The sequence below is a fragment of the Punica granatum genome, chromosome 6 (assembly GCF_007655135.1).
Source record: "Punica granatum isolate Tunisia-2019 chromosome 6, ASM765513v2, whole genome shotgun sequence".
Classification (NCBI taxonomy): Eukaryota; Viridiplantae; Streptophyta; class Magnoliopsida; order Myrtales; family Lythraceae; genus Punica; species Punica granatum.
The window spans coordinates 16240625-16256506 of NC_045132.1; the positions used below are offsets into that span (position 1 = coordinate 16240625).

A 15882-nucleotide genomic window follows, 5' to 3' on the forward strand; every position below is an offset into this window, starting at 1 on the left:
CCCTAAGCAACGGAGCCGCACGTGATTGTTCTTTTTAAGATTCCACATGAAAATATCCAAGGACTAAATAACGAATTGTAAGTCAAACCAACCAAACTACAAAATTCGAGATTCCTGTCGTCCCTTCAATTTTGCGGTAGCCCTTATTTTCTTGGGTATCTTCGAATCCCCCCCTTTTTTTTTAATAGAAAAGAAAAATAATATAAAATCACTTTTTGCAGTTCAAAAGTCACGTAAGTTTTAAAGGAAGAAAACGCGATCTTCCTTCTCCTCCCTCCTTCTTCCTCCTCCACAGTCGTTCCCTCTCTCCCCCAATTCCTCCCTGGTTCTTCTCCCGAGCTCGTTCGAGATCTCGTACGACAGAAGCAGATCTTCCGCAGCTGAGTTGAAACAGGTGAGGCGATTCCCATACCAATGTCTAGATTCCTAAGGAATTCCCCAGATCCCCGTCCTGCTAACATGGCGCTGCGGATCATAAGTTAGTACGATCCGTTGATTCATGCGGATCTGTTCTTTGATTTTCTACCTCTTGCCTCCAAATCTCATCTCATCATGCGTGCATACCACGGAACGAGGTGTCTCATTTGAAGAATTACGAATGCGGCATGCAGAAAAGATTCTACTTTGTTTACTTGATGTGAATCTGTATAGATCGAGGTCGGTCGAATGTGTTAGCTTTTTTCCCGTGCATTGATGATTCGCTCCTTATCGGACGCAGATCGTAACTTTCATTTGAGCTTCGATCCTCATGGGAGCTGTTGCTGATGCCGCAATCACGGTATGGTCTTGATTCAGTCTCTTACCGTTCCGTGATTAGGTCGTTTGACATTATTCATTTGGATCTAATAATGTTCTGTTAATCTCGCTTGGATCTTGAAAATATATAATCTATGATCGCTTATGCATATATATATGTGTGTATGTATATATAATCTTCCCCTGTATAAACTACTAGAGAATAAAGTACTTAATTTTCGGTGGAGAATATCAGAACCATGTAAAGTAACGTTGCAAATTGTTCCATCGATCGCATTGAATCAATTCTCAGTAGCCTGACTGCTGTAGACGAATCTTTCCTTTTATAAGATATTACGCAATCGAACTGCTGGAATCTCTAGCGGTGATGTTGATCTTAGAATCGGATATGCTTTCAGGACGCAACCAGAAGGTTGATTGAAAAGGAACCTACTGTCGTTTTTGTTTTGGGTAAGTTTATACTCACTATTCATATGTTTGTTTACTCCTTTGATTATTCTCTTCTTTTTGTCCTTATATTTTTACAATACAGTGTTGGGGTGGGGGAGATCCATTTCCTTTTTAACCATTGAAATTTATCTAGACGGCATATACGAGCTTTCAATTCTACTCTATATGACATATTGAGCCTGAAGTCATAATCTATAAGCTATCTTCCTTCTATAGGTAGATACACATTGTAAGTTAATTCCTTTATTTGGTCTTCCAGGTGGACCAGGCAGTGGAAAGGGTACACAATGTGCAAATATAGTCCAGCATTTTGGGTACACACATCTCAGTGCTGGTGATCTCCTTCGAGCAGAAATCAAGTCTGGTTCAGAAAATGGGTATGATGATGATTTCTAAATCGTGAACTTTCTTATACAGCAAAGCATAGTCAAGAAAGCCTGAATGTTTTCATAGTTTATTGGTTACGGAGTTCTACTTAATAGATCATCAACAGGCTGTGGTTTTTAATGTAAGTAGTAGCAAGAAAAATGATATATTTGGCAATATTAATTTTCTTCATTACTCATTATTACAGAACCATGATCCAGAATATGATTAAAGAGGGAAAGATTGTGCCTTCGGAGGTAACTATTAAGCTTCTCCAAAATGCAATGCTGGAAAGTGCCAACAACAAGTTTCTTATTGATGGTTTTCCTCGTAACGAGGAGAATCGTGCTGCATTTGAGGCTGTGGTAAGTTACTATTAAACTTTTCCATGTTTTGTTGGTTTTAGCTGCTCTGCCTCGATACACATTCTATGGAAGGACCATTTCAGTATAATTCCTTATTGAAGCTAAAGGCTTGCTCTAATTATTGTTATATGTGCTGGGAAAACGTGATATTGCAGACAAAAATTGAACCAGCATTTGTGTTATTTTTTGAGTGCTCTGAAGAGGAGATGGAGAGGCGACTGCTTGGTAGAAACCAGGTTACACCATTACCACTTCTTTTAATTGTGAGCAATCATTGATCTTCTATACCTTTTATGTCTGACTGGTCTTCTTTCTGCTCCGGTTTAGGGAAGAGAAGATGATAACATTGAAACGATCAGGAAGCGTTTCAAGGTTTTCATGGAGTCTAGCATTCCTGTGGTAGAGTACTACGAATCCAAAGGAAAAGTTTGCAAGGTTAAACTTCTTCTCATGCAGTGGTTTCTACTGTTACTTGGGTACTGGGCTGTCCTACAGACTGATTTTGTTGCTTTTACTGGCAGATTGACGCTGCAAAGCCTATTGAGGAGGTTTTTGAGGCAGTTAAAGCTGTTTTCACCACACAAGATGCTGTGGTTAGTGTCGTTCAAGCATTTTGCATTTGGAATTGATTTTGCAGTGGATTTGATTTTGTCTGGCCATTTGGGTTATGGAATGATTGATTAGGGTAACTGACAGAAGCTTCACTCCATAAAATCTGTTGCTTGGCCTTCCATTTGTTCTTTTCATCTGCGATCTGCAACTACATGAAATACCCAAAAGTAGCACTAATGCATGGATGGCATGTGCAGGTTGTCGCGTAGGCGCAGCAAATGTTCCTGAGATGTCGGACCTATTATATAGCTAAGGTAGCACTTTTATCTTAAGCAAGTACCAAGATGTTGGACCAACTTTCATGTCAAACGCAAACTGTATCTGCGCTTTGCTCTATTATTCTTTTTCCATTCATTTGGATGTAAGCAAGTGTGGAGAGATTCTGGATCAAGGTTGTGGATTAAAGAGTGGCATATGAGTTTACATGAGATTTTGAAAAACATGAGCTAAATCATCCATGGCCAATTCATTCATTTCCTTGCCCCCTGCATTTGATCCAAGCATTTAGTATTCAATTGGTATTTCCTTCACAGCTTAGTTATGAATGAGGAATCAAAACTTGAGTCTTATTTCCAAAGCTGTTCACTAGTAATGGTTTGACGTACGCGTGATCATCATTAGAATATTGGTTTGACATGTGTATGATCATCGTAAGGAGAAAAAGAAAAAAGAAACGGATGGATATGTGGATAAGGTTTGATATGAGCGTAGTTCCTGCTGATTCTTCTTTCTTGTTACCTGCAAGAAAATCTCACGGTATATATGAAATTTTTGTGTTCGCAGGTTGTGGTATATTGATTCGAGTTGTTCAAACTACAGGAGGAATTGAGCTCTTTGCCTGCCTCCTAATATAGAACTATTAATTCAATATAGAAAATTATTTCGTGGGTTGTCATGCCCCCATTTTTACTGTATTACTATTGTGACTTAATGTCATCCGGAGAATGTAATACACTGACAAGAATATAAGAACTGTCGTCGTCCCATATTCTATAAAATTGAGTTCCGTATAATTGATTCTGGGGAACTTGTTTCTGATTTCATGACAAAAATTGCATTGGCCGAGACCTTTCCCAACTATACCTATTGGGTGTGTGCTTAGTATTTTGCTTGTCGATTAGTTATTGAGGACCTGTGTTGATTATGTATCAACCTGCTAATGCATTTTCATGAGATGCCCCTCGAATGTGCTACAAAGAGCAGATGAGCTGTGGGTCTTTGCGTTTCAACAGAGAACAATCAGGGATGAGGCACTGGTTGAGCAACAATTAGCGACTGGGGATCGGTGCAAACCTGGATTTTAATCAAGGGAGTATGCCTGTGCACCTAGTTAGCCCCTCAACGCGGATATGTTATTGATGGGTGTGATAAAGTTCTTGAGCTGAGGATGGCCTTAGCCCAAGGCGGAAGGTGGCCTACAGCACTTGAGGATTAGAATTGAGCAAGATCTCCTGGGTTACATGTTTCCAAGATTACGTAATAAGGAGAGAACATGAAGCGTATTGTAGTTATTGAAGTAGAAATGTTATCCCGTCGTTGCGATCGCAGACTTTCAACTATTGCTGGAAGCATTGAAGATTGTCGCTCCTCGGCCGAAAGCTCTTTTGGATTTCGAGGTGTTCGATGACATCTTATTTTTGCAACTCCCTCCCAATTGAAAATTTGAATGGAGGGAAACGAATCTGTATAATAAGCTTACAAACACAAGCAGCTATTCAACCAATGTCTCAATTTAAACCTCCCACCGAATGAAGGAATCCAGTGAAAATTGAAAAGGGAGGATCCTCTGATCTATTAAAACTTAGGCAGCCTCACCAATATATAAAAATTGGTTCAACCGCGTGAGCAAGGTTTCGGATTCGAATAATGTAAGTAGAGAAAATTCATAAAAAGAGTTTTCGTATACACAACCAAAAACTTAAGCAGTCTCAGCCTATAAATTCCAACATGCATTTACTAACCATAATTTATTTTAATCATTTTTGTTTTATTTTTAAAATGGATTGCTATATTTTCTAGCGTTCAGGAGTCCATTCTGTTGTCCAAGTGTCCAAATTTGTGGGGCCCACTAAGTAAACATCGTGATGGATTGCAACCCAGGAGAGAAACGAAGTCTATACGCGCTAATAGAATCTATTAGGAGAATTTGATCAAATTTTCAACTGCTTTCAAATGTGGATGTCAATTTCTTTGTATCAATCAATACATGTCAAGTCACGAAGTTTCGTTCTCCTCCTAATCAAATTTCCAACTCTTCCTCATTATCACACGAAGCAGAGGCCACCCGAGTCTGGGGGAATAAACACTCAGTATCTTCGATCATACTGCCATCTCTCGACTTGTCTGTTAGGATCCCAGTACACAGGAGAGTCCCGTTGCCCAGGCCTCTGAGGCCTATAAGCCTGTCCAGGATTTGAGACGGGTTCCGGGAAGCTCCTCCCCTGCATGTACTCTGGGTACCTACCCGCACCACCGACATGACTATTTCCATCCCGCATCCATCCATCGTGAGAGGTATTAAAGTTGGTAGTATGGTTATTGACATGGGAATGAGGATTTTGCGGATATCCCAACCCATCTCTCCATGAGTTTGAACCCAAGACGGGCTGTCCAATAGGCGAACTGCCATGATACAATTGTTTCTGAACCGTAGGCTCGGCATAGAGATGATGAGGCTGGGTTTGGGCTCCGTACAGCCTGTCGCGCATGTTCATTGGGACTGGCACAGGTCCAGAAGATGGGTTTGGGAGAGCTGGGCTTGAAATGGGTGGTCGGGCAGGGGCTACTTCGCCAGCTTGTAGAAGAGAAGAATGCTGCATATCGAATGTGATCGAGGGCATTGGAGCTGAGGGAACAGCAGCAGGTTGAAGCTGTCGCAGTTGGAGAAGCTGCTGTAAGTTCGTCAACTGTTGATGTAATACAACGTTCGGATCAGGGTCAGTTGGAATCTGAGACGTCGCTCTGCTGCTGCTCATTTGCCTCTGCTGTGAGAATGGATTCTGTAGAAACAATCCAAGAAGAAATTCAATAAATTAATCCACAGACAAACTAAAAGCAAATTTGACGATTATGTGCAACATTTTACTTTAATCAAACGCGAACAGTAAAAGTTATCGTACTTCTGGAAATCGGGCCTTAATTTCTACTAGCAACAGCATGAATTAAACTTTGTCGCTCAATCAACCAAAATCTCCCATTACAGGCCCTACTGTCTTCCTTGAGGCTACTCGTGGTTCATTGATCCAACCTCTGTTAAAATCTCCAACCTTCAACGTTTCTGTAAATCTCCTCATCAGTATGCCCTCCCAACTCCAATATGAAAGTAAAAATAGCAACAAGGAATCGCCACTTAGAGAGGCCGAGTTCATATTGAGTACGGGAGAGGCAGTAAATTCTAGAATTGGGACTCTTACCATTCGTCTGATTTCTATAATAAGCTCTACGGACTTCTATATTTCAGTCCCTTGTTTTCAGGTTCATCCTGGGTCTAATTGTTTTATTTTATATCCTCTCATTTCTAGTGTAAATGATTATGCGTTTATAGTTTTTCGAGCACAATGCGTTCACAAAACGGGTGTTGAAGTGGTGATGATCATAGAAATATTCACATATACTCGGTGACATCTCATGGAGCTGAAGTATGGACCTAAGTCACGCACCGTTCCGGGATCGCTCGAAGGAGTTGGGGATGGAAGAGAAACCTCAACCTTCTCTTCTCTCCTACCACCACTGCCTGCAATCCCAATTGAGTTCCCAGCTCCACCTGTCTTAATCAGATCGAGCAGCCTGATTGTATCCTCGTTGGACAAATTCCCAGCCTGCCCCGAGGTCAAGGCAAAGACCAACTCTGGGTTCTTAAGCAGCACAGCAAGCAGCTCCATATCAGGTTCAGTAGCCAAGGAGCTTGCATTCTGCGAAACCGGCAATGATGAAGCTAAAGTTGTATTTGAAGGAAGAGTTCTGTTTATGTGTTCTTCTGAGGTTTCCATAGCATCAGCATCGGGCAACTGCTCGATCGGGATCAAAGGGGTCAATGAATCATCATAGTCCATTTCCCAATCCCACGGTTCTTTCGGGTTAGGCGGTATCTCTGGGGTGGTCCTGTAGAGGGTTTCCTTCTCTCGGTGCGTTCGGTTCCTCTGAACTTCAACCTCTTTGCTGTCCTCTCCTCCACCGACTCTCCATAAGTCATTCAGTCTCACTTCTGCATAAAGGAAAAGGGCTCAAGTGGCTGAGTTCAGCATTAGAAAGAACATCTAAGAATAGGCCAATGGAAATTGAGAGAAGACATTCTGCATCAGCTGAATCAAAGGAGAAATATTTGCAGAAATCCTTTTCAATTTACTTTGGAAGCTGGAATGTTTCAGAATGGAATACAAATTGGGATACAGTCAATGGGCAAGACATTAGCTCCAGATAATCAAATAAAAACAGAACGCCTCGGAAAACAGTCGGTCAATAGATGCATTTGAGTTTCAATCCATTACAAAATCAAGCAATAAACATATATCACATAATTAGCTTTCTCCACAAGAAGTTCTCTTCCTGCTGCTGAAAAAAGAGCAATCTCCTCTTGAGTAGATTATCTCCAGACCATGTTAGTTGTTATAATCAAAGAGCTTTACTGCCTTATTCAGACCAATTTAATTTATCAATTCTGGATGGTCCCATAAGAGTATGATTTCTACTTCTGTAAACCAGGAGGGTGCATTGTATTCCACACTTCAGCATCAGCAGAAACAAATGATGTCTGCTAACAGCACCTTGGAATGAAGACTACACAACTGTTTGAAGATTTCCAATGATGCCTCTAGCACTTTCAATTCCGGACATTTTTTCCTGGTTTAATTGCGGATTTCTTTCTTAATGACAGCAATAAATATTTAACTAGGCCAGCTCCAACATGTTCACACATATGATATCCGTATCGAAAGAACCACCAACAGCTCTACCGTAAAGCAGAGCAGTGCAATACGCAAGCAGACAGGAAAAGCCATCTCTATCATAATACAATATACGGATCCTAGATTTCTGCAAACCTTTATAAAATTCCACCAATATTAGCAGGGAAAATTTGCATATTTCATAATACTCTTAACTTGGATCATGTTGTACAACCAACTAATATACACTACTCACTACAAAAGAATGACTCAGCTTTGTCATTGCTATTCTATTTGTCCTACTTGTATAGACCAAGGGGGAACTGGGAAGATCAAAGGAGAAAGGTTCTAAATTAATCACCCTCCGGCAACAAAAGGGTATACAATTCATTGACTGCTAAGATACACCTTCTATAATTGGTATCGCCAGTTCTGCCAAGAGCTTCCATATCAATTCAAGACCCATAAATATATATGATAATATATAAACAAAGTTAAAAAGAAATGAAGCAATAAGAGCAAATTACCTGGAGGCAATCGCCATTGTATCTTACTCCTCCCACACTCCTCTAGCCTGGGCTTCATAAGATCAAGTTTTGGTTTCAAAGGAGAATCAGGTTTCTCAGGGATACTGGCAGGGGCTGCCGCAGCAATTTTCTGTTCTTCGACCTGAGGCTGAACTTCTGCCTCAATCTGAGGTTGAACTGCTGCCTCAGCCTTAGGCACTGGAGGAAGATTGCTCGTATCAGAAATTGAAGGTTTTATTTGGTTTTCAGTCTTCAATTCATCATTTCCGGTGGCAGAAGCTGCCCTCTTCCAGTACTTGCTCTGCATGAATGAAGCCCGCAGCTTTGCCTTTTTAATATCATCAACTGTAATCGGACGGCTTGCCATAGCAGGCACTGCTTTGGAAGCCTGTGGGCCCCTGCTGGGAAATTTCTGGCCTGGCTGTTCCACGAATTGGACCTTCCTTCGTTCTTTCATTTCTAGCATCAGCTAAGGAGACAACTGATTTCTTCAATGACATATTTGTGGCCATTTAACAATGCAGAACAAAAAGCACTCCTTATTTAGAAGCAGAACAGAGGCCAAAATGATTTTCTTATCAGGAACAGGATAAAAAAGGCAGCATGATAAGGCAATGGATCACCATGCTCCTAATTGGCACATTTTATCAGTCTCTCAATTCTAATGTCCTTCAAGGAGAGAGGATTGCAGAAAATTAAAGGATACGGAATGAAGATAAACCCTTCCTGCTTGAATCATCAGCTGATGCCGTCAAAAGTTTCAGTGGTTGCGAAGATTCTGACTTCCTGAATCACAAAGGTCGTTAAACACAAGAAAAGATGACAAACAGTTCAACACTGACCAATTGTACCAAATGAATGCACTACTACCTTGTATTCTCTGAACCTTCATAAGGTGCAAGAATTCCTTCCTGTTGAGAGCCCAAATCTTGTCAGCAATTACATACAGAAATAAAAATCATAACAAAAGTTTCTCCAGGAATCTATACAAGAAAAGACATACAGAAACATTAGCATTTGACTGCAAAGCTTCCTCGCCCATAATTTCACTGAGACTGCAACAATAAAAGAAGACAACTGTTAAGATAGCCCTGACATTCTAATGAAATGTGCGCAGTTTGAACATGATTTTTTTTACTCTGGATAAAAATTTTAAACATAAAATTACCTTTGCTTCCACGCTCTCTCTTTAAGTACCGCATCAGAAGATTTCATGCCATTAGGTTTCTTAAGGGCTTGGGCTCTTACGAACATTTTGCTCCATTTAGCTAACAAAGCCTTTGCCCTGTTTGATACATCTGATCTTCAAATCAGATACATGAGTTCAAAACTAAGAAAAGGTTGGAGTAATTTATTAACCAACGAAGTAATATTTTCAAACAAAAATTTAAATAACCGATTCCTTTTTGACCGTTCTATCATCGTGAGTCATCAAAGACACGTAATATCCACTGCACCCTCTTGTCTACTTCCATTGTAGTCAAAAACTTAATACTTAAGCGATCAGGCCACAAATAATACAAGTTAATCATAGAGATGGCCTAGACTAGAGATATCAGGCATTATAATTTCCAACCCGCCCCCTCCACTATGGAAAAAGATAAATAAAATGAGAAGCAGGAATTGCATCAACCGGTAAAACAAATTAGCTATTTAATTAATCGAATGTCATGGAAACATGCAGCGAACCCTGATAATAACTCAACTACATGAAGTACAGAGACAGATGCTTCTCAGCAATAAAGACACACCTGATGTTCGATAAAATCGCAAACTGTTAACACTCTGTAGTATGGCTGACACATGAGCTGGGACTGCTTCATGAATAGGCAAATGTGAAAGGACCTTCAAATTAAGACAGTAACCATCAGATAAATCAGTGCAGCTTCATCCATTTAACTCAAGCCACAAAAGAGATTTACCTCAAGAATCACAAAAAGGACACTAGTTTGTTCTTCAGTAGCTGCTTGACTAAGCCATGTCGCTATAATCATTGCCCCCCCTTTAGTCAAAAACCTAGAAGGGATAAACAGAGTGCTCAATGAAGAAGTTGACATAGATTAACAGCATGTAGCTAACAAAACCAAAGAACTAAGGATTTACCATGACAATACTGCAGTACTCTGTATCGTCAGGATCCATTTCATCAATTTCACCTGCCCGGAGAAGGTTTCTTCTTTCCCCATCAGACTAAATATATTATTAACAAAATGCTTGTCTAATTCATCTATGTCAGACAAAGTATCATTTTGGGATGGACAGGATGGTACTTCTTCAACATTGCTTGGGCCAACAGCACTCAACGGAACAGGATTAATGGATGCAAGTGGTTCAGAATTGGAAGGAACGTTGTCACTAGCGTTCTTTAACGCTTCAGACCTAAGAGCCTTTTCCCTTGAAAGCCGAACAAATCTCCTCACACGTGTTTGTTGACTAGCAAAGAAATCACGAACCTGTATGTGTCGAACAGATTTTGCAAAATTAAGGTTGAACACAAAGGCCTAGAACTAAGAGAAAGAACTCCAACACAAATACAGAGAAGGTGGGTAAATGAGAAATATAGCATATTTTCAGAAAACCGGATATACCTGAGTGACCTTGACTCCAAAACGGGCACTGATTTCACGAGACTCCTTCTTGCTAATTGCATCTTTAATAGCAAAAACCGATTGCATGTACTTCACTGCTTTAGGATTAAGCAAATCCCTTGGTCTTTTTCCTGATAATGAACAATGTAACAGGAAAGAATCAGGATGAAGCAACAAACAATGTTAATGCCATTGTAAAGAGGGAAAAGAAAACTCACCAATTTTTATGGACAGAGCTCCAGCCGCCTGAGAAAGGTTAAAAAAAATAATTTGCATCAACAAAACATGTAGAGGAAGCCAATGAATCTATATCCAACCTATCTAAGTTTAAAGAATCATAATGAAAGTCGAGGCACTGATTTGCATATCAGTATCAGACTAATACAGCACAAATCCTCAGCTAATCCCCACAAATGTACACCACAAGAGCAACACAGCGCCAAAAATTACGACTTGAACATTGAAGAAAAAGAGAACAATCAACCAAACCACCACAACCACTAATCATAAGGAAACTTGCTGCTTAACAAGTGATGAAGAGCGTAGAAGGCAAACATGTATATCGCCAGGATTCTCAAATCAAGCAATCTCCCGTAATGAATCAATATCAATAGTGACGAGATATCCCATACATGTAGAATAATTAATCACAAGCGAACCCTAGGATAATACTGGTCAAAATTTTCACAAATCGACATTTTCACCCTAGGGACAAACAATTCCGTGAGCACTGCAAAAGAGGGAGCTTGCCCCGTATCATCAGCATAGTGAAAAACGCACCATTTCCTGAGACAGAGGGTTGACGCCGGTGAGCTTGCACTGGGTGACCACAACGTTCTGAAGCTGGTCGATCTGGCTGTGCAACAGCTCCCTCTGAGACTCCAGGAACTTCAGGAACGACGCCGGGGAGTGCGCAATCTCCTGCTCCAACGACTCCTCCGTCGGAACCTCCATAGTCGACGGCGGCAGCTGAAGGAGGGCGGGAGCTCGGTGAAGCCGATGGATGCAATCCGGGCATTAGAGAGTGAGGGCGTAGGAGAATTTGGTGGTGGGTGAAAGCTACATGGGGTCAACTAGCGCGGGAGGGATGAATTCAATCGTCAGGGCTAGGGTTTTCGAAAGTCAGGATTTGGGATGGCAGAGAGCTACGCAGGGAAGGGGGGGAAGAAGAGGAGAAAGGGGATGAGGAAACGTTTGCAGAAGAAACGGGTCAGAGGGGAAAGCGAAGCTCGCCCGAGAAATGCGAAACGGGTCTTCTAATATATCCGATTCAACCCTCCCCGCAGTCTGGTTCGGATCCGCCCTCTTACGATCAACAAGCCCTAAGGTGGTGTTTATCGAGACTAAGTTTGGTAAATTCCTCATCCAAAGAAAATTCCATTGTATTTATTGAGACCCCAATACTTTACTTATTTTCATTTCTGATTCAAAACTTCTACGTTTTATTCAGGAATTTATTAAAAAAAAATAGAGAGAGAGAACTCAAATGGGGATAGTAATGTCTCGTTGACTGGCCACCGCGATCGTAACCAGGCTTTGTGCTCACCAACAACCACGTTTGTGATGGAAGTAGCTGGCAACAAGTCGCTACCATCGAGATCTCCCTCTTTCTCTCTCTCTTCAAAGTGGTGGCTCGTCGATCGGCTACCACTGTAACAAGAAGGTCGTCGGTGAGCTTTGTACTCGTGCGGCTATGGCTAAGGCCTACGACTTGAGGTATGCATGAGTATCGGGTAGAGCCAAAACCGGTAAGAATCTATCTTAATGGCTAGGTTTTGGATAACAATTTAAGGAATCGATGATTATTGGCTCTGGTTCCATGTCCATTTATAGGGTATCCAGAATCAGAACTGAAACCAGTACCTAAAACCATAATTGTTAGACTCGCGAGTCGAATTGTAGAATCACATGATTCTACAATTCACAGGGGGACTAGTGATTCCGATTTCACCTCGGGAATCGAAATCTTAAAATTGTACTAGGATCCCGTCCAAAATCGTAGAATCGATGCGATTCTATCAATTCTACATTAGGCTCAAAACTAAAAATTGGACCCAGCCCAGTCCAATTGTTCAGCCCATCAAACAGTCCGACTGGATTTTTTTTTCCTCTTTTACTGGTCGACGAATGAATGGAGAATCGACTCCTGACTTCTAAACTCTATTGAAGTCTCGAAGAAAGAAAAGACTTCATCCCTACCTTCTCCCATTACTCAAATTTTGCCTTCTCCTATTGAAATTGCTTAATCCCCTACTCAAATTACCAATTGTAATTGTCATTCTTCTTGAAATTGCCAATTGTAATCGTCGTCCTTCGAGCACTGTTGTGTACAGTTGTCTGCTTCGAGCTCTCCGTTGTTGCTCTATTGTGCGTTGATGATGTTGGTGTTGGCGATGAAGATATGGATGGCATTTGATCTATTTGTTCATTTTATGTTATGTTGTTATCTTTTTATTTCTATTTCGAGTTTTGAGTTATGAACTATGATTTGATTTCTATATATATGTTGTTTTTTTTTTATTATTATAGGTAGAATTTTACGATTCACGATTCGATTCTACGATTCACGATTCCACGACCCTCGACCGATTCTAATTAGAATCGCGATTCTAACAACCTTACCCAAAACCTTTTTATCTTTTATTTTTGTGGTATTTTTTATTTTTTATTTGATAATAAATAAATACAATATAAAGATAATAAAGTTACTATATTGATTAAAAAGAATAAGTGAAACCGCTAGGCCATCTCTTTATCCTTCTTCTCTTCCCCGCCCGCTAGCCCTTAGGTGTTGCTCCATCATCGTCTTCTTCCCCATCATTTTCCTCTACCATCGATCTCAACCACTTCATCGTTGCCCTCTCTCCTCGATTGAGACCAGTCACGACTTGCTACTCTGCTCCCGTTGCTCTTCTTATCAATTCAGATCCAGCTGTGACCACGTCGGGTCAGCTTCCACGAGCCACTACCGTCTGCTGCTGCACTTCCATGAGCTGCAACCAACTCGAGTTACTGCATCTTCTTACGTTCGATTCAGCCTGATTTTGTAATCTGTATATGGCTTATGCCTGATTATGTGACGATTTTAATGTAACAATTGATCTTAATTTTTGCTTTAATTATTATTGGCAAGAAAAAAATTACATGGTCCAAATGGGTACTCGGAACCTGTGAGATCTCAACAAGATGGTGTCCGAGTACCCCTAAAAATACAGAGTATTTGAACCCCCACACTCCTACCTGCGACAAGGCAGCACTGCAAAGATCTCCCTCGTGTGAGCATAGAGCCCATATGCAACCCTCATGGAGGGCAGCAGTAGTCGATGACTAGTTGCCGCTGCCGCTCTTCTTTCACCAATCTCGGCGTCTCCCTCCCATTCTCTGTCTCAAAAACCAAAATGGGACTGATTTGTAAGCATAGTAAAGTTGAGAGGCATTGTTGCAAATATAAAAAAATATTGACTTCAGCCGAGCAAATCAGCAAGATAAACAGATTTAGGTTGTGTTTGTTTAGAACTTAATTAGAGAAGCACTTAAAAATTAGTTACAAATTAATTACATGGAAAAATAAATAGGAAGAAAAGAGAAAGATGAAAGACAATGGTCTTATCTACTTAATCATTAAGTCAAAAATCACTAAATGAATGAGCAAAAAATTTTGAATTAATAAAATAAATCATTTTTCACTTATTGGTACTCTCTTCTCCTCATAAAATATTTTCTCATCTTTATCAATCTTTCTCTCTTTCTATACATTTCTTTATTTAACTAATTAAGTGCTTAACTTTTAAGTACTTAATTTATCAAACACCATTTTAGTTTACTTAATAAATAATTTCTTACTTATTATCTTTAACTAGATGAAAGACCTACACGTATGCGCGGGGTAGAGCCGTTAGGGTATTGAAACGGTGAGTACTTTTGGAAATGACACTCATGAAACATAATTTAATAGCTTTGCGTGAAAAATGGAATTTCATCCCACAATTGTCCTAAGCTTATCAACTTAAATTTTTCTCGAAATTCATAGTTTACATCCTTTTTTTCGTCTAAAACGCTCAGTTAGTCTAACAGCAACAAAAGGATCCATTACTAAAAAAATCAATAGGGTAAAATCTACCATTACCTAATAGTAACAGAGAAAATCTCATTCTTTACATACAGGGCTTTTATCTTTACGTGAGTTTGACTTTTGAGCTTCCGTCAGTACAAGACTTGTTGACTTCCATGAGTTAGGAAAACTTACTGAGTTAGAAACTTTTGGGTTTTTATGAGTTAGAGAATAATTCATAGAATAAGAACATAATTTGAAATTTCATGAGTGAGGTAACACCATAATTTTACGCCATTTATAATGTCTTCAGTGGTGATTACTTACAAAATACTCAACCGCAATCTAACTACGTCCTACGTGGAATCATCTTATGCTTTGCCTCAATTTTTATATATTGTATGTAGATATTTAATCATGAATTGATAATTTTTATTATTCGAGAAAACATTCAATATCTATATTTGAGAATCAAAAACTTTTTTTAAATTTTTTCTAGTGTAATAATTAGGAATGATGATAGTTTAATTAATGATGCTAAATTCTCTTACTGTTGAAAAGACAAACAATTACAAGACGAGATCTAAAAAAAAAAAAAGGTGTTGTGCACAGTAAACAATGGGTGAACTGCGTGCTAACACTGGTAAAGTCCTTTCTTCGTTGCAAAGCACTTGATTCAACCAATGAACATTTCCAATTACTTCATAATAGAAAGTGATGACGTAATAAATGTAGAGGAAAGGCATCCTTCACTCTAAATGTGAAAATTGGTCCTCTAGAAAAGGAAATATAGAAAGTTCTATAATATAAAGTACTAAAATAGTCCCAACCTTTAAACTATGCACTCTCATGGTTCCTGAAATCTTATAAAAAAAAAAAACTTAAACGAATATCAATATTAATCTAGCTGGTTATGATAAATTATACTGATGGTCCAAAAAGTTTTATAAATATTTTAATATGATATAAAAAACTTTTTTTGTTACTTGATGATATAAAATATTTCAAAGTTTCAATATAATACAAACTGTCATTCCACCATTAACGTCGTCCTTTACAAGACTGTAAATTTTGCACAAACTTACATAAATCATTTTGTACTATTAAGTTACAACTTCAAAACATTTTACACCACAATGTAACATCCCACAAAAATTGATTTTGCACAATCAACGTTGACTTGACGGCTTCAATGATGAATAATAGTTTGTACTATACTGAAATAACTTTAAAACATTTTGTACTATCAAATAGCAAAAAAAAAAAATTTGTACCATATTGAAA

The 15882-nt window shown here is 39.4% G+C and overlaps 2 protein-coding genes across 2 annotated transcripts; one reads left to right on the forward strand and one right to left on the reverse strand.

Annotated features, from left to right (window-relative positions):
- Positions 1-228: 228 nt before the first annotated feature.
- LOC116209793 (UMP-CMP kinase 3-like) lies at positions 229-3592 on the forward strand. The gene is made up of 10 exons (XM_031543490.1): positions 229-394; positions 719-778; positions 1155-1206; positions 1466-1583; positions 1781-1937; positions 2093-2173; positions 2265-2372; positions 2459-2530; positions 2747-2803; positions 3333-3592. The coding sequence occupies exons 2-9, from the start codon at positions 749-751 to the stop codon at positions 2756-2758; spliced, it is 630 nt and encodes a 209-aa protein (XP_031399350.1). The 5' UTR covers positions 229-394; positions 719-748; the 3' UTR covers positions 2759-2803; positions 3333-3592.
- Positions 3593-4685: 1093 nt separating this feature from the next.
- On the reverse strand, positions 4686-11773 carry LOC116211062 (homeobox protein LUMINIDEPENDENS). Its single transcript, XM_031545256.1, has 13 exons — positions 11328-11773; positions 10766-10793; positions 10548-10678; positions 10063-10412; positions 9882-9975; positions 9711-9804; positions 9128-9257; positions 8963-9014; positions 8830-8870; positions 8666-8745; positions 7960-8418; positions 6209-6753; positions 4686-5548 (listed from the first exon to the last, which is right to left on the reverse strand). Exons 1-13 carry the CDS (start codon positions 11499-11501, stop codon positions 4856-4858), a joined length of 2871 nt encoding a protein of 956 aa, XP_031401116.1. The 5' UTR covers positions 11502-11773; the 3' UTR covers positions 4686-4855.
- Between the last annotated feature and the right edge of the window lie 4109 nt (positions 11774-15882).

What these genes read in the sequence shown, in the direction of transcription:
- LOC116211062 (XM_031545256.1), bottom strand. Translation starts at nt 11,501, where the DNA reads ATGGAGGTTCCGACGGAGGAGTCGTTGGAGCAGGAGATTGCGCACTCC. An exon ending in AGTCAAATGCTAATGTTTCT is followed by an intron (nt 8,871 to 8,962) that starts GTATGTCTTTTC and finishes GGCTCTCAACAG; the next exon opens with GAAGGAATTCTTGCACCTTA. An exon ending in GAAGGGTTTATCTTCATTCC is followed by an intron (nt 8,419 to 8,665) that starts GTATCCTTTAAT and finishes AGCTGATGCTAG; the next exon opens with AAATGAAAGAACGAAGGAAG.
- LOC116209793 (XM_031543490.1), top strand. Translation starts at nt 749, where the DNA reads ATGGGAGCTGTTGCTGATGCCGCAATCACG. An exon ending in TTGCTGATGCCGCAATCACG is followed by an intron (nt 779 to 1,154) that starts GTATGGTCTTGA and finishes ATATGCTTTCAG; the next exon opens with GACGCAACCAGAAGGTTGAT. An exon ending in CCAAAGGAAAAGTTTGCAAG is followed by an intron (nt 2,373 to 2,458) that starts GTTAAACTTCTT and finishes TTTTACTGGCAG; the next exon opens with ATTGACGCTGCAAAGCCTAT.